The 21,514-nt window shown below is 55.0% G+C and overlaps 2 protein-coding genes across 4 annotated transcripts in view; one reads left to right on the top strand and one right to left on the bottom strand.

The window, feature by feature from the left end:
- Nucleotides 1-8,299, bottom strand: part of GAS8 (growth arrest specific 8) — a 39,795-nt gene extending 31,496 nt beyond the window's left edge. For all 3 annotated transcript variants that reach the window (XM_043898353.1, XM_043898354.1, XM_043898352.1), the window contains exons 1-5: nt 8,219-8,299; nt 6,464-6,550; nt 1,829-2,026; nt 1,345-1,551; nt 126-180 (exon numbers count right to left, since the gene is read on the bottom strand). In XM_043898353.1, coding sequence (XP_043754288.1) covers nt 126-180; nt 1,345-1,551; nt 1,829-2,026; nt 6,464-6,550; nt 8,219-8,221 — 550 coding nt within the window. In that variant the 5' untranslated portion in view covers nt 8,222-8,299. The remainder of the gene's footprint in view (nt 1-125; nt 181-1,344; nt 1,552-1,828; nt 2,027-6,463; nt 6,551-8,218) is intronic.
- A 3,857-nt stretch (nt 8,300-12,156) lies between these two features.
- Nucleotides 12,157-20,068, top strand: DBNDD1 (dysbindin domain containing 1). Its single transcript, XM_043898351.1, has 4 exons — nt 12,157-12,347; nt 17,736-17,882; nt 18,065-18,205; nt 18,851-20,068. Exons 1-4 carry the CDS (start codon nt 12,317-12,319, stop codon nt 19,006-19,008), a joined length of 477 nt encoding a protein of 158 aa, XP_043754286.1. The 5' UTR covers nt 12,157-12,316; the 3' UTR covers nt 19,009-20,068.
- The last annotated feature ends 1,446 nt before the right edge of the window (nt 20,069-21,514 follow it).

Genomic DNA, 21,514 nt, shown 5'->3' with positions numbered 1-21,514 from the left:
CAGCCTTGGAAATGACCATGTCCTCTCACTCCGCATGTCTGGGCTGTTTTAACTGGAGGGCAGTTCCTTCCTGACAGGAGGAGCTCTCGGGCTGCCTGACGCAGCAGAGCGCGGGAAGCACTGACCTCGCACCTGCCTCTCAAAGTCGTTGCGCATCTTGGTGATCTCCTCGGTGTGTTTCTGCAGAGGCAGAAGCAAGCTGTCACTGGAGGCCAGAAGGGACGGGACAGACGCCGGCCCAGACGCCGGCCCCGTGCCTGGGCCCCCTCCTCACCAGCACCGACAGCCTGTGCGGCTGCTGCTCTAGCTGGGCCCTCACCCCCGAGCTCAGGACCAGCCCAGAGGAATGAGGTTCTGGGAAATTCCACGTTTCATAATGGACTGGGGAAGATGCTGAAGACACTTGTGCCCTGGCCATGCCCACAGGCTGGGCAGCAGGGCCAGACCCACCCAGAGCTGCAGGTGCCCCATGTGGTACTGACCTGCTTTGGCTTAGAACACCAGGACAAATTAATCTGACAGCTATAAAGTTTGAATAAAAGGCTTAAATTTTACTTTATTTTCATGCAGAGAGGCACTCTGAGCATGTAACTATTCCACACTGTGCCTTGGGTAAGCAGAGACCGCACTCGGTGGAAGCCAGCCCATGATGTGCTTCCGTCAAAATGGCCAGGCCCCTCGAGGGCCCACATCTTTAGCACCCTCTAGCTTCACAGAAAACTGCAATATTACTGAGTGTTCCCAGATTCAGTTGAGGCTGGGCTGTGTATCTTCCTGTTATCTCCCAGAGCGCTCATGCCCACGGACCTGTGATGCATGTTTGACAGTTTACTTTGTCTTCTGTCTCGGGGTGGCCTGTCCTCTCCTGACCATCAGCCACACATGGGCAGGCATTCTGTCAGCCCCACCCTCTGGGCACCCACAATCAGAGCCGGGCCTGGTGTGCTACAGGCGCTTAAGAAGGAATTCCAACCTCCACCCAGAACCCCTCAGCCTCCCTTTGAAAGGACCAAGGAATCTCCAAGGCCAGCGAGGTGCTTGTCAGCACAGCTCATAGGACAAAGGCCGCAGCAGCTGAAGGGCTGGCAGGCAGCTCACTGCAGGGGCCCAGGATCAGCAGCACGTGGACAGCAGCCCAGGTTGGATCTCCCTGTTGGGAAGTCAACCGGTCGCTCGAGTCTGAGACAGAACTCTGCACCTGGCCCCAAAGGGGTTTGTCTGGCTGATGCAGTTGTTGTTGCCGAACATTTCAATTAATTGCCCACCAACAGGCTTTTTATACAGAACCATGAATTCCCAGGTGTGGCTGAGTCCCATCGCGCTCACAGCTGCCCTGGCACCTACCAGCCGCAGGTTCTTCACCATCACCTCGTTGGCCAGCTCCTGCTCCTTCAGCTCCACCTTCAGCGCCCGCATGTCCCGGCGCAGCGTCCCCTCCTGTGCACGATGCTCCTTCTGCGCCAGCTTCATGACCACGGTGCCCTCCGCCTTCATCTCCGTCAGGCTGCTCTGATGCTCGTAGAGCAGGTGCTTCACCTTCTGCTTATACACCTGGGGGTGGGGAGGGCCGCTGCTCACCTGCACACACAGGCTCACCTGCACACACGTGCCCACCTGCACAGCTAACACAATTCTCAACCTGCACACACAGGCTCACATGCTCACCTGGACACACCTGCTTTGTTATTAAAAAATACCTTCGAGTTCCCAATGTCAAAGGACACAAAGGGCGGTGACCGCCCAAAGCAAGGCATGGCCACGCCCCTGGACCTCGGGCCAGCTCCTCTGCCGCGCAGCGACTCCCGTGGGATCGGGCCGGCCCCCTCACCTTGATCTCCACCTGGTGCCTCTCCTCGGCCTCCTCCATCTCCCGGTCTTTGTTCCGCAGCTCGGCCTTCTTCTCCTCCAGCTGCCGCCGCGTGATCTCCCAGAAAGTGTGGATCTTGTCGCGCTCCAGCTGGAAGTAGTTGCGCTCCTCTCGCTCGCGGTCCAGCTCCTCCCGGATGCGGCCAATGTGCTCCTCCACCTGGAGGGCAGGGCGGGGTGAGGCAGCCAGAAGGCCCACCCATGGCCAGGGGAGAGTGGGCAGAGAAAGGCCAGGAAGACAGTGAGGGGCGCCACTCTCATCTCAAAGTAAACCATGAGTGAAAAGAGAGAATCTAACACAGAGGGCCGGGAAGGCTCAGGGACAGGGGACATCCCGCAGACAGCAGAAATCTCTTGTATTTGGCCAAGAGTCATAATATGATTATATCCTTTTATTCATCCCTGGGAATTTACACTAAAGAAATGTCTCGAAAGAACACAGGAGCGTTCCACTTAAAGGTATTAGCAACACCATTATTACAACAGCAAACAACTAAAATGGACATGATCCAGGTTGCTTCTAAATAGCATGGTTGAGAAACAAAAGTATATCAGCGAGAAGGTCATACGGGCCTATGATACAAAGATATGAAAATGATGCAAATATTTTCATATAAATGATATAAAATGTAAAAACCTTTCACCTTTAAAGATACACGTCAAGCAAAAAATAGCAGACAAAACCAGTAGATATGAAATAGTCAAGAGGGTTTGATCCAGAGCCAAATGCAAATCTGCATATAGGTAAAAGAAAAAGAAAAAAGGACAGATTTCCAGCTTCTTGAGACTCTCACTTGCAAGAATAGTTATCTTTTGAGCATAACCTCAGGCCCAGGCTGTAAAGTTTCCCTCTTATGATAACCATGTTCCCTACAAGGAAACCAGATGTCTTACTTCAAGAGAGGGCCAAGACAACAACTCAGCAAGGAAGGGCAGCCAGGAGACTGGGAGGACCAGGGCTGGGGTGGGGCTTGGCTCCCCAGGAAAAGTCCTGACCCCATGGGCCTGCTGCCTTCGTGTCACTCAAATGAATCATCTAAACCAGGCTCCTCATGACTCCGGCTCATGCTGGATGATCCCTCACTCGCTATGTAGACTTCTTATAAATATCTGGATTTCTCACTTGCCTTCAAAAATCAGAAAACAGCTCTGCAGCCCAACGCCCACAGGGAAACCCTGCAGCAACCTGGTGACAGTTCAGTTCAGTCGCTCAGTCATGCCCAACCCTTTGCAACCCGATGGACTGCAGCAAGCCAGGTCTCCTGTCCATCACCAACTCCCGGAGTTTACCCAAACTCATGTCCATTGAGTCGGTGATGCCATCCAACCATCTCATCCTCTGTCATCCCCTTCTCCTCCTGCCCTCAATCTTGCCCAGCATCAGGGTCTTTTCAAATGAATCAGCTCTTTGCATTAGATAGCCAAAGTATTGGAGTTTCAGCTTCAGCATCAGTCCTTCCAATGAATATCCGGGACTGATCTCCTTTAGGATGGACTGGTTGGATCTCCTTGCATTCCAAGGGACTCTCAAGAGTCTTCTCCAACACCACAGTTCAAAAGCATCAATTCTTTGGCCCTCAGCTTTCTTTACAATCCAACTCTCACATCCATACATGACCACTGGAAAAATCATAGCCTTGACTAGACGGACCTTTGTTGGCAAAGTAATGTCTCTGCTTTTTAATATGCTGTCTAGGTTGGTCATAACTTTCCTTCCAAGGAGTAAGCGTCTTTTAATTTCATGGCTGCAGTCACCATCTGCAGTGATTTTGGAGCCCAAGAAAATAAAGTCTGACACTGTTTCCCCATCTATTTGCCATGAAGTGATGGGACCAGATGCCATGATCTTAGTTTTCTGAATGTTAAGCTTTAAGCCAACTTTTTCACTCTCGTCTTTCACTTTCATCAAGAGGCTCTTTAGTTCTTCTTCACTTTCTGCCATAAGGGTGGTGTCATCTGAATATCTGAGGTTATTGATATTTCTCCCGGCAATCTTGATTCCAGCTTGTGCTTCATCCAGACCAGCATTTCTCATGATGTACTTTGCATATAAGTTAAATAAGCAGGGTGACAATATACAGCCTTGACGTACTCCTTTTCCTATTTGGAACCAGTCTGTTGTTCCATGTCCAGTTCTAACTGTTGCTTCCTGACCTGCATATAGGTTTCTCAAGAGGCAGGTCAGGTGGTCTGGTATTCCCATCTCTTGAAGAATTTTCCACAGTTTATTATGATCCACACAGTCAAAGGCTTTGGCATAGTCAATAAAGCAGAAATAGATGTTTTTCTGGAACCCTCTTGCTTTTTCGATGATCCAGCGGATATTGGCAATTTGATCTCTGGTTCTTCTGCCTTTTCTAAAACCAGCTTGAACATCTGGAAGTTCATGGTTCACATATTGCTGAAGCCTGGCTTGGAGAATTTTGAGCATTACTTTACTAGCGTGTGAGATGAGTGCAATTGTGTGGTAGTTTGAGCATTCTTTGGCATTGCCTTTCTTAGAGATTAGAATGAAAACTGACCTTTTCCAGTCCTGTGGCCACTGCTGAGTTTTCCCAACTTGCTGGCATATTGAGTGCAGCACTTTCACACATCATCTTTTAGGATTTGAAATAGCTCAACTGGAATTCCATCACATCCACTAGCTTTGTTTGTAGTGATGCTTCCTAAGGCCCACTTGACTTCACATTCCAGGATGTCTGGCTCTAGGTGAGTGAGCACATCATCATGATTTTCTGGGTCATGAAGATCTTTTTTGTACAGTTCTTCTGTGTATTATTGCCACCTCTTCTTAATATTGTCTGCCTCTGTTAGGTCCATACCATTTCTATCCTTTATTGAACCCATCTTTGCATGAAATGTTCCCTTGGTATCTCCAATTTTCTTGAAGAGATCTGTAGTCTTTCCCACTCTATTGTTTTCCTCTATTTCTCTGCACTGATCACTGAGGAAGGCTTTCTTATCTCTCCTTGCTCTTCTTTGGAACTCTGCGTTCAAATGGATATATCTTTCCTTTTCTCCTTTTCCTTTCACTTCTCTTCTTTTCACAGCTATTTGTAAGGCCTCCTCAGACAGCCATTTTGCTTTTTTGCATTTATTTTTCTTGGGGATGGTCTTGCTCCCTGTCTCCTGTACAATGTCATGAACCTCTGTCCATAGTTCATCAGGCACTCTATCAGATCTAGTCCCTTAAATCTATTTCTCACTTCCACTGTATAATCATCAGGGATTTTATTTAGGTCATACCTGAATGGTCTAGTGGTTTTCCCCACTTTCTTCAATTTAAGTCTGAATTTGGCAGTAATCCAAGTCTATGCCCTGATCTGTAACACTGAAGAAGCTGAAGTTGAATGGTTCTACGAAGACCTACAAGACCACTTAGAACTAATACCCAAAAAAGATGTCCTTTTCATTATAGGGGACTGGAATGCAAAAGTAGGAAGTCAAGAAACACCTGGAGTAACAGGCAAATTTGGCCTTGGAGTACGGAATGAAGGAAGGCAAAGGCTAAAAGAGTCTTGCCAAGAGAACGCACTGGTCATAGCAAACACCCTCTTCCAACAACACAAGAGAAGACTCTACACATGGACATCACCAGATGGCCAACACCAGAATCAGACTGATTATATTCTTTGCAGCCAAAGACGGAGAAGCTCTATACAGTCAGTAAAAATAAGACCAGGAGGTGACTGTGGCTCAGATCATGAACTCCTTATTGCCAAATTCAGACCTGGCCACAGCTGCCCTGAATCTCTCATCTCACTCCTGCCTGGACCCCGAGAGCTTCCAAGCTCTGCAGACTGACCCCTGCCATGTCAGAGGACAGGAAGTAAACCCGTAGGCAGGAAATAGTCCGACTGTTGGGGCAACATGGTGGGTAAGCCAACCTCCATGAGGCAGCCCCAATGACCCCCTCAAAGCACAACCTGACCTTATCACCCTCTGCAGACACTGCCCATGGCTTCCCTGTGTGAGAAACAGCCTGTTCACCACTTTCAAGGGCCTCCGCCCAGCTCTCCATCTTCAGGTCTTATGCCTTGATCAGTCTCCTTTGATTTCTGTTATCTTAAAACCATCAAAAGTAAGTAAGGGTCATGAACACTTCCAGACCACACTTGCTCTCATGTGTTGTACAGATTATAGGTTTTGGGAGCCTTTCAACTGAACTGTAATTAATCAAATCATGTTCCCTAGCTCTTAATGTCATCGAAATGAACAAGCAGCCTAAAATAATTCACAGTGTGTAATGGTAAATCAAATAAATGAGAATGCTGTAAGTGTATGTACTATGATTAACATCTCTGTAAACAGCAGGGGCCTAAAAAGGGTAAGAATGAAAGAAAACTTAAAATAGCTTTTTTATCAGAAAAACGTTTCCTTCCAAATTCCTACTACCCTAGAGAAAAGTTTATCCATCTACACGTGCTGCACTGTTTCACATGTCATGGTGTGGACAGACAGCAGGAGCCAGACTGAGGGGAAGGCAGACAAGGAGCTGGGGTGCTGTGGTCTAAAAGAAGTTCCTAGGACCAGCGTGGGGCAGCAAACCCATCCCACCCGCCCCAGCATGGGGCCACGGCCCAGCCAACCTGCTCACCTGCTCCTTGCTCATGTCCTCCGGAGCCAGCCCATCAACAATCGGAGTGCCTTTGCCTTTGCCTTTCTTCCCTTTCTTTTTGGGCGCCTTGGATTGAAAAACACATGGTTGGGTTAGGGTTCACTTCTGACTGGTTCATTCCCTCTCAGGGCCATTCGGGAGAGGAATTCCTGCCTGGAACCTCCATCTGGACTGCCCACTGTCTCAGGCTTCCATCTGGGCCGCCTCACTCTGCCCTAAGCTTTCCCATCCTTATCTACGGGCACATTCTGTTGACACCTTTGGAACAGCAAGGAGAAATCTCCCCTCTCAGAAGAGAATGTTGCTTTCCTTCAGAAAGAAAGAGGGAGAATTTGTTCCTTGTATACAGCAGAGACCTCCTTGGCGTGCAGCAAAATCTACTCAGCCTCAAAAAGGAGTATCCCCAGCAGCACAGACTATAGTGCTTGGCAAGTGCCAGAGAGAAACCTGCAATATATCGCTCCATGGGTGCAAGGTGGGTGCCTCAGAGACCTGGGGTGAAGAGTGCTGGCACAGACTGGCACTCACACACTGTGGGCTCTGTCAGTGGGGTGACGCCTGCTTTTAACCACTTCTCCAAGGTGCCAGAGGGGACCTCCCGCCCCACTCCCTCTCCCGGGGCCACTCAACAGAAAGAAAACTAACGACTTATCCTCTGCCCTCACTTCTCCCAGGTTTCTGTGGCTCATGCTTCTGTCTGTATGTATGCACGCATCTACACGTCTCTGTTACATTTTTATTACCAAAAAAGTTTACAAGGAAATGTTAGAAAGCACAAAGTAACAAGAAAAAAAAAAAGGAAAATCACGCATATTTCCCACAAGTTAGTGAAAGTAGATGTATTTTGGTGGTCTTCTTCCAACTGACTTGCAAAAGACAGAGCCGCTGAAATCTTCACTCCTAAAACACTGCCCTCTTTCTAACCCTCTACGCCAAGAAGTCCAACCCATCAGAAGAGCCCAGGGGCTTGTCACCACTCAGCATCTGGGAGTAAGGCAGTGGCTGGGGCCTCTAGAGCCCCTGGGGCCCACACACACAGAGGGGTCCCCGCACTGATGGCCACCCTGCCACACCTGCCTGGAAACTGGGTGACCTACAGCCCGTTCAGCACAGAGGGGAGTGCGCAGCTGAGAGCCCTACCACAGAAGGGGCGGGGATGGAGAACCCCAGAGGCAGCAAGCTCCGCTCTGCTCTGCTCAGTTCCCGCCTTACTCCTCGCAGGTTTGCCCGGGAAACTGCAGTTCCTCTACCACGGGGCTCTGCCCTGGGGACTCCACGTGCGCTGGAACCGCTGTCAGGACCCTCTGGCCACCCTGGTATACCCTAGGCTCTCGATCCCAGAGGCTGGAGGATCTCTATTTCCCAAGGATCTGATTAATGAGCCTTCCATTCCAGGTAGGGAAGCCACTCGACCCAGGTTTTCCAGTCCGGACACGTGCACACCGGGCCCTAGGTCTGGCGACGGGGTAGACGGTGTTCTCTGACCACCCACCCCGGTGTGCACAGGATCCTGGAGAGACCACGTCTCTCAGCTCCACGGGGAAGCCGCGTCCGACGTCTGCAGCACCCTGGGCCCTGCCCGCGAGGACCACCCCCCTCCCCACCAGAGCACCAAGCCCGCAGCTCCAAGACCCCAAAGCTCCAGATCTCCCGTCCCGGGTACTCCCAGCGCGCAAGGCCCGCGGACCCCTGAGGCCCCAGGCCCCCGGCGCGGACCCTACGAGACCGCCTCACCATGTTTGCTGCTTCCCGCCTGCCTGGACGAGCAAACCAAAGCGCCCGGCCTTCCCAGGATGCGCCGTCTCCAGGCAACGACTGCAAAGTCCCGCGCGAAGTCTCGAGAACCATCGCGAGAGCCCGCCGGCCGGGCTGGTGCCTCGCAACGGCGGGAGTCCTTAGCAACTAACCAGGCAGAGTCTGTAGATTTGGGCCGAAGCTGGGCATTATTCACAAGCTACCTCTCCAAGACGCCTGGGAACGCATTCCTTTCGGGACAGTTCTTGTTTACTGCGGGTCTTCCCCACTAAAACTTAAGCTCCACGGAGGTTGGAGGAACGGTTTCCGTCCACTTGTTACGTACTCTACGTGGGTACAGGACCTCCAGTGCATGAACTCCAAGAGGGAGCGAGGGGAAGCGGCCACACCGCGACTTTACCCAAATTAGATTAAAATTCTCGCGGAACCTCTGCCCTTGGGCCTCACCTCACCCTGCCCACCCTTTGACGATTCCTCCCACCTGAGGCTGGAAGACAGCTGGATTTCCACAAAGCCTTAGAGGAAGCAAAAGTAGGCGAGAAAAATATGTTCCAGCGGGGTCCACAGTTTTGAAATCAGCAACTCTCCCCTTCACAAAAACTAACTGCTCTTCCTAAAGAGACTTTGTCCTCCTGGTGAGGAAAAACTAGAAACCTTTGCTACGGGTTTCCAGACGCGCTCTGCAGGAAAAAAAGTCTTCAGGGGTTTTCTTCCCTCTAACTTCTTGCTCTGAAAACTGCTAACTGCTTTACAAATTGCAGAGAGAATTTCTTATCCCTCCTACCATCCAGCTACCTACACCCAAAACAACACCATGTGTTGTCTTGTTTTCTACACTCTTAACATTAGCATCTTACTAAACAGTGGTTTTGCAGCAGGTCAAGGTTTTCTGTCAGTTTGGGGATGGAGAGGAATCTTCTCTCCCTGGAGAACTGCCTTGGGCACAGTGTGAATAGTGGAGAAAGGCTCAGGTCGGGGAAGAGAGCCACAGCAATGAGCCGGGGGTGGGGAGGGTGGTTCCTGTTTCCCCACCCAAGACTTGATTGTTCCTGGAGAGGAATGGCACTTTGGAAGTACTGTATCAACCCAACTGGCACAGAGTGACATTTATAGCAGCCCTATGGCCTCTGGGAGGTCTCATGGTGTCACTGTGCCTGGGCTGACAAGAGCCTGAGCCTGTGTCAGACACGTCTGGTCTGATAGGGGTCTTCTTCCCTAAGTAGGCTCCTCCCACAGGGGTTCTGGCAAGTAAGAATGCAGCCGGATAGCACAGAGTGCTAATAATTATTATTTAACACTCACTTTGCAGACTCGCTATGCTAGGTGCCTCATGCTGACTGGCTTTTTGCTTTAGAATTCTGGCTGGGAGTCCTGAATTAAACGAATGCATTAACAATAATTCCTTTCAACAAAAAGGGCAAGAATAGGAGGGTTAGCTCAGGATAACAAGATAGGGTATTCGTTTGTCACAAACGAACAGCACAGCACGGTTTATCAGTGTGCACTGCAGAGATGAAGAGTTGAGGGAGGCCTTGCTGCCAGCTCTCTGGGCTCCCCACCAAGGCCCATGGCAACCTGTGCTTTTCATGCTGAATTTGAGTTCAGATTATAGAAAAGAGCCTTTCTCCACATAGGCGGCTTGAGATACTTTTAATCGGCATCAAGCTGAGCATCTCAGAAACCCAGATAAATGACATCTGAGTTTCCTACAAAATAACAGACCAAATGTTAATACAAACCCAATGACCTATGGTGAATATCTGGCTCTTCCTAACACCCACGTACATGGTCATCCAGGTAAATTGCCTCAGATCACAACAGCAACTCGATGGAGGCCTGAATGTTAGCATAACAGAGTCCTCAAGAAGACTAAACATTTTTAGAGATCAACAGTGAAGTATTTACAAAAGAAATGACATAATACATATAGGATTGCTTCACAACAACCCAGAAGTGGAAGGCAGCATTGAAAGCAGAGAAGAAACATGATCAACCATGAGTCAGTAATCGCTGAATCTGAATGATGGGTACAAGTGGGTTAATTATGCTATTCTACTATTGTTTGATTTTTTTTCTTTTTATTTAGTTTAATTTTTTTAAGTTGAAGTATAGTTGACTTCCATGAAAATGTTTTGAATGAAAAGTTTGACCCTGGCCTCTGGAGTCAGATCAGCTGGTGCCCTGGACAAGACTCCCTGTGTATCCACTTACTCATCTGTCAAATGGGGATAATTATTAAACACCAAGACTGTTACAGTTACGATGGCTGTGTGACAGGTTGGCCCCAAAGTGAAATGGCTTAATATAGTGACAACATCTGTTTTGCCCATGAATCTGCAACTTGGCTGGGACCCTGTGGGGACAGCTCACCTTGGTTCCATGTATTACCCCCACCCGGGGGAGGGTGGCTCAAAGGAAGGGTCTGGCTCCTGGCTGAGACTTTACACCTGGTTCATTGGCTGCTGTGAGCCAGACAACACTCAAGTGGCCCTTCAAATGGCCTGGGCTTTCTTACACAGGGTGGCCGAATTCCAGGGGAGCCTGGGGATCAAGGCCTGAATCCTACTTAAGACCCAGCATTGGAGTCACATGGCATCAGCTGGACACAGTCCACTGGTCAGAGCAGCAAAAGTGTGAGCTGCCCAGGTGTGAGCAGGAGCACAGGCAGGGTATGGCTGGATGGGACCAGAAGGTTCTGGAAGACATGGGGAATCAGAGACACTGCTCTGACCATTGTGAGACAATACAAACTTCTACCCCAGTAGCCAGTGTCCATCTACTGTCCTGACCTCTCAAGGTCCCCACCACCCTCAGCTCTGTCCCAGAGGGGCTGACCTGCCTCTTGGAGTGCAAACTGCAGCGGCTTGTCCCAGTGGGTCATGACATCATTTTAGCAGTTTTTCTTTGTTTTGTAAGCTAAAGAGAAATAGAAACTATTAGCCTGCCTCTCACTGACTGACAGTTAACAAAGCTATGGGCTTAGGGTGACTGGAGTTGACTGAGGCCTGGAAAGGCTGAAGATGCCTTAGGAGGGTACATTTCCAGCAAACACCAAGTTCACATCTTCCTCCTCTGCGAATTTCTCCACTCCCAGCTGGGAACAAGTCTGTCTCCCTGACGCTCTTCTTTGGTTGGTTTGTGTTTGTGTAGACCAGGGGCTTGCACTTGGCTCCTCTGGCTTCCTGTGACTGGCTGTGCACCTTGGTCGCACTCCCCTGCACTTCCCCCCCCCCCCGCCCCCCGCCGTGTTCAGCTTCATATGGAAAATCAGGGCCTCGTCTGCTAAGGATTCCCCAGGAGAATGAACGCGATACTGTGCATCAAGGGCTTGGCACAGGGCTGCATTCCAGGGCCTTGTGCAGGGGACCAGAGACTGGAAGTGGGACTCCGCTGAACTGTTTGGAGCTCTGAACTGTTTGGAGCTTTCGGCACACCCAGACGCTGCCTGCCTGCCTTCCGGGACGCCCCCTCTCTGCCCGCCTCCCTCTCCTTACCTCCCTTCCCCTCTTCCCTCCCCATTCCCCCCACACCCCAACCCCCGCACCGCGTCTCTCCAAAGCATTTGCCACGGTCTGCAATTCTCGGCTTACGGGCCCTAGGATGCTGTGCCCGTCCCTCCATGCCCCGCGGAGCGCCGGCACGTCGTTGGAGTCCCACAGATGCATGAGGATGATCCCGCACGGTGGCGCGGCTGCTGAGTGAGGGTGCGCGCAGAGACCAGGCCAGGGATGGGGGCCGCGGGCAGATCCGGGTGGGAAGCCGGACTGAAGGGGTGCCGTCGGCGGGGAAGGGTCTGCAGGGGCCGACAGGGGGCGCGCGCAGGGCGGGGCGGGGCCGCACCTGTGCTGCGGGGGCAGAGGAGGAGCCGGCGCGGGGGGGTAGGGGGGGCGGGACCCGGCCCCGGAGCAGCTGCGCGCCCCGCCCCGCGGGCTCCTCCCCGCCGCCGCGGTCCCCCGGCTGCTGCCCCGATGCGCTGCGCAGGGAGCCGGGGCCGAGTCGCCGCCGCAGCTGCAGGGGCGCCGGGGCCGGGTGACGCCGCCGCCGCCGCGCGCGCGTCTCGCAGGCCCTACCGGCCGCATGGAGCCCCCGGAGGGCGCCAGCCCGGGAGGTGAGTGTGGCCCCCCTGAGCCCTAGATCTGCGCCTCCCCGCAGTCCTTTCCCCCAGCCCTCTCACCGACCACGCCCCAGGGCCGCCAGGACCCGCAGGCAGCTCCGAGTTCCCCTATGCCGGGCCGGAGCGTGGAAGCCTAAGCCCGCCGTGCTGGGGAAGCCAGGCCGGGGCACCTCCGGGAGCGGCCCCCGCGCTGGGCTAGAAGAGCACGGACCGCGTCCCCGCCCCCTCGTCCTCCGCGCTCCCGGCCCGGGCAGCGGTGCCTGGCGCGCTCCTGAGTGGGCGGCGCACAATTTGGTCCTGCGCCCCCTCCCAGCCGAGCCGGGGATCCGGGAGATGGGGGCGTGCCGGGACCAGAGTCGGGGTCCAAGTCAGCAAGGCGTAGGGGCGAGGCTACGCTCCTAGCCGCGCATCTGCTTTGTTCGGCCCTGCCGAACCTCTCTGGGGGTTGGGCGGGGAGGCGGCAGCCGGGATGCTGCGGGGCACCAGGCTGAGATACTGGCTCGGGCTTGGAGCGAGGGAGGCGGATGATGCCCCGGGCTCGGCCGGCGGGGGCTCCCACGCCTGCAGGGGTTGCTTGCCCTGGCGCGGCCAGGAGCGCACGCACCTGGGAGGCCAGGGGTGCACGGAGTGACCCCTCCTCAGCTCTTCTGTCAGCTGTCCAGACTGTGGAGATGTACTCGGGGTCTCTCCCCTGGGAGTCTGGCCCTAGCCTGACCCTGGACCGGTGGTGAGAGGAAAACTCTAGGAACGTCCCCTTTCCGGAAGGGTTTTCCTGTGTTGTCGGCCTAGGAAGTTGGATGCAAACTACCGGGCTCCTCCACCCACCAGGCCAGACCCCATACACACCTAGGCTTTCTTGGAGGTCCCTTCCCCAGGAGCCACTCTCTGAGCACACAGGGATCCGCTGGGGGCCACGGAGCCCACGAGGGCCGCCTCTGGAGACCCAAATGCAAGCCGTGGAAGTGTCCTGAAGCAGTCAGGCCACTCACTGCTGTCTGAAGTCTGAGCTGGGCAGGTGTGTTCCAAACACCTTCTGGGGGCCCTTGTCACCCTCCTCCTGAGCACCAGGAGACACACTGGGGAGGGTGGGGGACAGTGGGTGTGGTTTTCTTTGTTTTGTATTCCTGTGGGCTGCACCAGGACCCCGGGGCTTCCGGTTCGGCCTTATGATGATTCGATGGGGAAGGCTTGGCGAGCAAGAGCTTAGGGATGCTGGCAACCAGACCTCTCTGAGCTCAGTGACCACTCCTCTCAGTGGAGACAGACCCCCTTCCCTGCAGATCAAGAGCGCAGACAGCAGCCATGAGGGAAGGGAGTGTTCTGGAGCCGCAGAGACCTGTATTCACCTGGTGCCTACCCTGTGCAGGCACACAGTGGGTCTGGGGCCAAAGCCGACCGACAGACTTCTTACCCCACAGCCACATCCTACCCCACAAAGGCCATGTGTGGGTGGCTGTGACTGTCATTCTCTGAGTTTGCCAACTTCTGGGAACTTATACCGGAGAGAGGGACACATAGAGAAGTAGAACAGAATGCTGAAGCCCCCCATGTGTCCCCGGCCTGCTGCTCACCTGCTTCCACCAGCCTTCCTTCAGTACTAATGTGGCAAATTGAGATGTATTATTTCATCCTTAAGTATCTCTGAAATTACTTCTGTAAGGTCTTATAATTAAAACCTAAATGAATCAATAATAATATCAAATGCACAGACAAGGAGGCGAGAGGTGGGGGTGCACTCTGGAAAGTGCCATTGGGAGACCAAGCGTCTAGTCCACCCACCTCCAAGTCTTGTCCATCTGAGAGAGGGGCCAGGGCCCAGCCCTGGGGGCTGAGCTGAGACAGCGCCCACCAGGCATCTTCAACATAGGGGATGGTGCCCATGCCGCCCTCGCTGCAGCCATGTTGGTTTTATGCTGTTCATTCATTCACTTCATTAATTCGCTCATTCGTGGTGGGTGTGTGCAGAGCCCCTCCTCCAGGCTTGGGGCAAAGTCTTGGGCACACAGCAGGGAACTTGAGATCTGGGCCAAGTTCTTGGCACGAATGTGCTGGAAAATAGGTCAGCAGCTTAGCACAGGGTAACCCTACCATATCTGTTCACAGCGGACCATGGGCAGGGCAGGACTGTGGCCCCCCAGCACCAGTCTCCCCATGCAGGTACTGCCTCAGTGCTTCCACAGGTCAGGGCAGCAGGTCCCCCTGCGGGAACCACAGGCTGCACTTCTTCAGTGGGGCCTGCGCTGGGCTGCTGGTCCATGCTGAGCTTCCTGGGGAACTAGAAACACCCCTCACCTTTGCCCTGGCCTGGGCAACCCTGGGGTTACATCTGGGCCACAGGCAAGCACCCTTGCCCGTCTACCTGTGTGATCAGTCACCACTCTGCTTCATACCCCAGGAACAGCAGGGGGTCTCACCCATGGAGAACCTGTCCCTTCTTCCTACAGCAGTCTATCAAGAGGGTATCAGACAGACTCAGGTAGCACAGCTGCTTAGGAACTCTGGGTGGGGTCTTGGGCTCATTCGCTCAACCAGCATTTACGGTGCACCTGCTGTGCACGAGGACCAAGCCAAGGTCCTGTTTCCTTCACTTCCGGCTGAAAGATCAGCATCCTTGATGCCAAAGTTGTGTCTTCCGCTGCTCCCTCCCCCTTCCCAAAGCTCTGACACAGGCCCGGACACCAGGATTTACAAGGCAAAGAGCAGACCACTGCCAAAGGGAGAAGAAGGAATAAAAAAGTCGACAGAAGGTGACTTAAAAATTCATGGATAACATATTCCACTGGCTCTGCAACACCATCAGCTAAATGGTGCTATTTCAGATACACTGAAATTTGATAACATGTGCTTCTTAGAATCAATACAACAGGCCACTGTGCCTGTGGGGGCTGGAGGGACCCCTGGATCTCAGGGTCTATAAAGAGGTGCATCTGCTTGCCCTTCCCCCATCTCAGAAGCTATAGACATCCTCCTTTCCACCTGGACCGAGGCCCATTCCATAAACATGCAGGTAGTTGCTTTCCTACCCAGCTCACCCAGAGCAGCCAGACTCCCTCAGGGCCTTCTCCTGCCCTCCGCTCCACCTTTGATCCTAAGTCCCCTTCTGCCTGGCAAGGGCCTAGCTTCCCTGTGGGCACAAGATCAGGGTCTCCCCTCCCTCCATGGGTTGGCAGGTGGTGGCCCAAGAGTTCCTGCTCCAGAGCCCCTGTGTTAACGTGCCTGTGACAAGCTGATCCTCTCCGTGTTACAGGACAAAACTCGCAGTCCCTCCCTTGTAGCTGGTTGTGACATTAGCTGAAAACCGTGTTGCTGGGGTTGTGTCTAGCACAGAAAACCAGGAGCCACTGTCACTCTTCTTCTTCTTAACCCAGAGTCACCCGCCCCATGTGGAGGCTCCACAGAAATGGCAGCACCTGGCCAGAGCCCCCAGCCGAACAGAGGCCACCCTGCTCACCCACCAGGATGGGCCACGTGTGCGGAAGAGGAGCAGGACACTCCACGCACGCGTGTGCCCTTGGGGAGGGCGATCTGGCCGCTGTGCCATCTCCTCTTAAGAAACAGAACCATGTCCTACAAAGGCCCCAAGGGCTTTCTGGGCCTCGAGCTGCAGCAGGAACTTTGAGGTTCAGGAAAGGTGCCCGTCAGGCTGGGCGGGCCGGGCTGCCAGCGGGTGTAACCCTGCCCTCCGAGGATGCTCAGACACCACGTGCCAGATGTGGCAGCAAGGTGGAAACCAGATCCTGAGCCCCATCCGGCAGGGCTGGCCCCGGGCCCCAGTGACAACACAGCAGAGGGCAGAGACGGGCAGGCCCTGCCAGTCAGCAGGCCCACCTGCCCTCAGTCACGCTTCCCAGGGAGGGGTGCCCTCTGAGGCTGGGGCAGCCCAGCCAGCTCTGCAGCCGCAAATCCATGTCCCACTTCCCACTCAGCCAGGACCTTCTAGACCTACGCGGCCTGCCGGGCACGTCCAGGCTGCTGGCCGCACAGGCCCACCCCTCAAAGGCAGCTGCTGGTGCTGGGCCCCCCTGATCCCCCTTGGCAGCTGCTCCTGTGGTCTCGTCCACACCCCACTCTCCACTCGCCCGCCAGGTCAGCAAGGCCCCACTGCTGACGGAGGAGGGACTCTGCACTCTATACTGGACACCTGTTCGGCTTGGGGGTCCCTAAGCTGAGGGCAGGTCACTATGGAGAGGGGTCTCAGGGGAGCCGAGGGGTCCAGCTGCCTCAGGGCACGTGCCTGACAGACGACTGGGACCCCGGCTGTGGGGGGAGGGACACTAGAGCACTCTGGAGGGGAGGAATGGGTGAGCTGTGGATGGAAGGGGCCCTCCTTGGGGTGGAAGCCCCACCTCGCCCACCAAGCAGATCCCCAAGGGGCCTCGGCTCTCGCCTGACAGAGACAAGCTGTTACATGAAAACGAAATTTGAGCAGAAAAAATCCCTGGGGGAACGTCCCCAGTTGTGAGGTTGGCGGGGAACAGGTCTGCCATGTGCCCCGTCTAGTAACTCTTTCACTGTGAGATATTTTGAGTTCAAACACAACATAGGACAGACACATGAGCCGGGGCCAGGCTGGATTAAAGCAAATGTATGACCGTCCACTAGACCCTCAGTTCAGTCCAGTCGCTCAGTTGTGTCCAACTTTTTACAACCCCATGGATTGCAGCACACCAGGCTTCCCTGTCCATCACCAACTCCCAGAGCTTGCTCAAACTCATGTGCATCGAGTCAGTGATGCCATCCAACCATCCCATCCTCTGTCATCCCCTTCTCCTCCCGCCTTCAATCTTTCCCAGTGTCAGGATCTTTTCAAATGAGTCCGTTCTTCCTATCAGGTGGCCAGAGTATTGGAGCTTCAGCATCAGTCCTTCTAATGAATATTCAGGACTGATTTCCTTGAGGATTGACTGGTTTGATCTCCTTGCAGTCCAAAGGACTCTCCAGGCTCTTGGAATAAGTTCATGATCTGAGCAACAGTCAGATCCCAGTCTAATTTTTGCTGACTGTATAGAGCTTCTTCAGCTGCAAGATGGTCTTCTTTATTAGTAAACCCTAGTGGGACCAAAAGTAGACAGGTGACAGTACTGGGGTCTTGGGGGCTCTGACAGAACCAGCAAGGGTCCCCGCAAGACCAGCAGTGATTCCCGTTCGAGTAAGGAGGGCAGAGGGTCTGGAAACTAGAGAATGAGGAGCCGGGGAAAGTCAGCTTCCTCAAGAGAAGCCCCCGGCGCCCTGTCCGCCTTCCTGACCCAGGACCACCCCCGTCACTACCTGAGCCTTGAGGGCTAGCCCCATGGGCCAGGTTCTCAGGTCCTCCCAGCCTGCGTCCTGGCAGTGGGGGTGGAAGACCCCAGCCCCTCCCGGGTAACGCCCTCTCTGTTGCAGGTTTAGTTAAGGAGGTCGACGTGCCACAGGCTGCTCTCAGCACCCCCGTCCCTGTCACAGGGACCGGTAGCCAGTCTCCCGTGGCTGAGGAGGAGTTGGGCGTCCCAATACCAGCACCAGGGCTCCTGCAGGTCACGGAAAGGCGGCGTAAGTACGGCCCACCCACCCATCATGCTCCACAAGCCCCCCGGGACCAGGGATGGGTCTCTGGGCCCCGCTGTGCCCCAAGGAGCAGGCACCAGGAATGGGTCAGCCCCACCCTGTTCCCACCACCTCGTTCCCCCACACTGGCCGTCACCAGGCCCACTGACATGCCCCTCCGCCCCCAGAGCCGCTGAGCAGCGTCTCCTCCCTGGAGGTGCACTTCGACCTACTGGACCTCACCGAGCTGACTGACATGTCTGACCAGGAGCTGGCCGAGGTCTTTGCAGACTCGGACGACGAGAATGTGGCCAGCGACTCGCATGCAGGTGGGATTGCCACCGGGAGTGTTATGGGGAGGCCCTGGGGCCTGAGACCACCCAGCACCACTCCCTGAAGACCTGGTCTAGAAAATTATTTCCTTTCTAATGCATGTTTGTCGACATGGCACCATTTCACTCACTGCTTCTACACTTTATACACCCTTCTGCTAACTTTAAGGAACTGTCTGCCCCTCCTCAATTTCAGTTTTCAAACACCAGCAAAAGGCCACAGCCACATGCCCCCCTAGTAGTAGAATTCACTATGCGGATTTAATTACAAGGCAGAGTACAAAAGGGGTGGCATTAGCCAGCCCTGGCTGCTCCTCAGCTCAGTTCCTGGGAAGCACTGGACCCCACTGACCAAAGAAATGGCATGCAAGCCACTGGGAGTGTGGGGGCCCAGAGACCTTCCTCCCTCCCTACTGCCCACCCACAAGGGCTCCAAAGCCAGGCTCACAACCAGGGCGGGACCCTTCTGGAAGCATCAGGAAAGCCAGTGCCCAGGCTGCACCCAGACCCACGTGCACACGTTGCTGGTACCAGGGGGCCCCCAAGGTGTGGCCGGACACCATGCTGGAGGCACAAACAGGCCAGGCAGTAGATGCAGGAGTGACTGGTGAGCCACACTGACCCAGCCCATGTTCCCACCAGGCCTACACCCACTGCCCCGAGCCGGCTGTCTGCGCTCACCCTCCTGGACGCGCACCAGGGCAGAGCAGAACCGTGAGAAGCAGCCCTTTGGCGACCCTGAGCGGCAGCCTACCATTGTGGACACGATTCTTACTGTGGAGAGGCCCAAGGAGGACTAGGCGGGCTGGCCTGGGGCCAAGATGGGGCAGATCCGGACAGCCGTGGCCACGTGGACACTGCCCGCCCTCCCCACTGCGGCTCTGGGCTGGGGTCTCAAGGCACTTCAGCATAAGCATGGCCCAGTGGCCTTATATCAGCTCCTTCCTGGTCCCTGGGTCAGGGACAAGGCCCAGGGATGAGATGAGACTTGTCTGCAGGAATGGTGTTGTCATCTGTCACCAGAATCCTGGGTGGGGCCAGGGTGAGTGGGGATCTGCTGGTGAGAGGGGGTGAACCGCCATGCCAAACTCCAGCCCATAGGAGTCTGCTGTCCAGCCAAGGAGTGGATAGGGGAGTGAGTCCCCAAAATCACCTGATTCCCCCCTGCTCCCTGCTGCTGCCCGGGAACACTGTTAGCACCAGACACCCCCAGCAACTTGCTCGTCCTCCTCCCTCCATCAGCCAGACCCACCTTCCTAAGCGCGGAATGCCAAGTCCATCAAGACGGCCTCAGACGGCAGGGCAGGCAGGGCTTGCCCAGTCTCCACAGCCCACCAGGCACACACACGCACACACGTGTAGGTCTGTGTCCCTGGCTAGCGTCCCAGTCTGGGGTGCAGCAGTCAGAGGAGGTGGGGACATGAGGGCACTTGGGCACAGCCCCTGAACCCCAATTCAGGGATGCCAGGCTTGACTGCTCCCAATGCTGCTTATGTGCTGAGGACAGGACTAGCTTCCAGTCTGACAGCAAGTCCAGTCTGCTTTCTGTCCCCAAGGCCACCTGTCCTGACCCCTTCTTCACTGAGACATTTCTGGGGAAGAAAAACAGGCTCCTCTGTGGAAGCCCTGGGCACACCCTGCCAGGAAGGGTCGCTGCTGCACCAGGACTGGGGCGACACTCCTGCACACGAGGGGCAGCTGCACGGGGGTGATTTCCAAGAGTCTAATGGAAAAGGGGCCCCACGAGGGCCGCCGCGCCCCACCCACCCCGGGGTCTTTCCTCCAGCCCCCATCCTTCCTGCTGCAGCTTCCGTGACCTCGTTTCGAAAACGCGCAATTAAAACGTCGCCCTGTCCTCAGTCTCGCGGACCACTGTCTTCCTTTCCGACTGACACCGGCGCTCAGGGGCGGGGGCTGCGCAGGGGCAGGGGGCTGGCTGCTCGAGAAACCTCCAGCTCTGTGCTCTGGTCCTCCCCCAGCTGAAGCCTCTGGGGGCTCCACTGTGACACACTGGGGGCTAGCATTTGGCTCTGTCCCCACAAGCCCAGGCTGGAAGAGGCAGCCCCAAAAGGCTCCTCCCAGCCCAGGGCAGGATCTGGGGAGGCAGCCGGCAGGGAGGGCCAGTCTGTGAGCAGAAGAGTAAGAAGAGAGCAGGCAGTTCCTCCCAAGGGGTGGAGCCTCCCTGAGCAGACACTCAGCCAGGCCTCAGCCCAGATGCTCAGCCAGATGAGGGAAGCTGAGCAGACAGCAGCGGGTGAGAGGACAGGGCACACATGCAGGGCGCTATCACCAGGGGTGAGCCGTGGACCTGGAGAGGGGCAGCAGCCCAGGCTCGGGACAGTATGGGGCTTTCCTGGGGTGAGGGGAGCATTACCTACATTGGAAGGTCCCAGAACAGGCCCCTGCAGGGTCCCCAGCAGTTTAGCACAGAGGCTAAGTGGTGGAGGCTGCAATACAGGGCAAGCCCCAGAGACAAGAAAATCAACAATACATGTTCTACAAAGAGCAAAGCTGAAAGTGTTTGTCCCAAGTTGGAAATTCTATTTTTGAGGCAAACATACCAAATGATGTGGAAAATTTCATCCCCAAGGTCGTGTGTGGGCTGGGCTGGCAACAGGGGGGCACCCCTTCACCCACTATCAGCCCAGAAAGCCTGTCCCCCCACCCCCTCAAGGCAGGAACTGCTTCTACTGTCATGACTCTGATGACTCCAGCCCTCTGGCTGTGTGCTGGGGACCCATGAGGCCATTTCCACTAAATCCAGCTCCCTGGGACCGGGCCCTAGTCTCACTCCAGGTCCAAGCAGACAACTGCCGGCAGGGTGCAGACAACTGCACCCTCAGGGGCTGTCCTGTCCCATGGAGCAGCCCAGAGTCACCTTCTGGATTCTAACAAAACCAGGCCACCAGGAACAGCTTCCCAGAGACTTTCCAGCAACAAGGCCCTACCCTGAGAAAAGGGCAACCCCTCCCTCTCAGTTTCAGGCCCCTAAGGCCCCCCAACCCCGGCCACATGCCTATGGGAGTGGTGAGCTCCATCCCTGAGGACCAGCTGGCTTTCCGCTACCCAAACTGCCATCCCCTAGATTCTGGGCTTACACACTTCTTCTGCTGAACCTCACAGTGGGCTGACCTGTGAGTGCTTCTGAACTGGGCCTTCTCTCCCTGGGGCAGGTGAAGGCACCTGCACTGACCAGGTCCCCAGCCCCCCACTCAGATAGAGGCCGGGTCCCAGCCCCCTCGGTGGAAGGGTGCCTGCAAGGAGCAGGAAGCCCGTGCTTCAAGGGTCCTGATCGGAAGACAGCTG

Source organism: Cervus elaphus, chromosome 4 (genome assembly GCF_910594005.1).
Source record: "Cervus elaphus chromosome 4, mCerEla1.1, whole genome shotgun sequence".
Classification (NCBI taxonomy): Eukaryota; Metazoa; Chordata; class Mammalia; order Artiodactyla; family Cervidae; genus Cervus; species Cervus elaphus.
The sequence above is the reverse complement of the archived record's forward strand: the minus strand, read 5'-3'. Positions and strand labels throughout refer to the sequence as shown.

Coding starts and splice junctions, on each gene's coding strand:
- DBNDD1 (XM_043898351.1), top strand. CDS start 12,317: ATGGAGCCCCCGGAGGGCGCCAGCCCGGGAG. Junction 12,348..17,735: donor GGAGGGCGCCAGCCCGGGAG/GTGAGTGTGGCC, acceptor TCTCTGTTGCAG/GTTTAGTTAAGGAGGTCGAC. Junction 18,206..18,850: donor GGCCAGCGACTCGCATGCAG/GTGGGATTGCCA, acceptor TGTTCCCACCAG/GCCTACACCCACTGCCCCGA.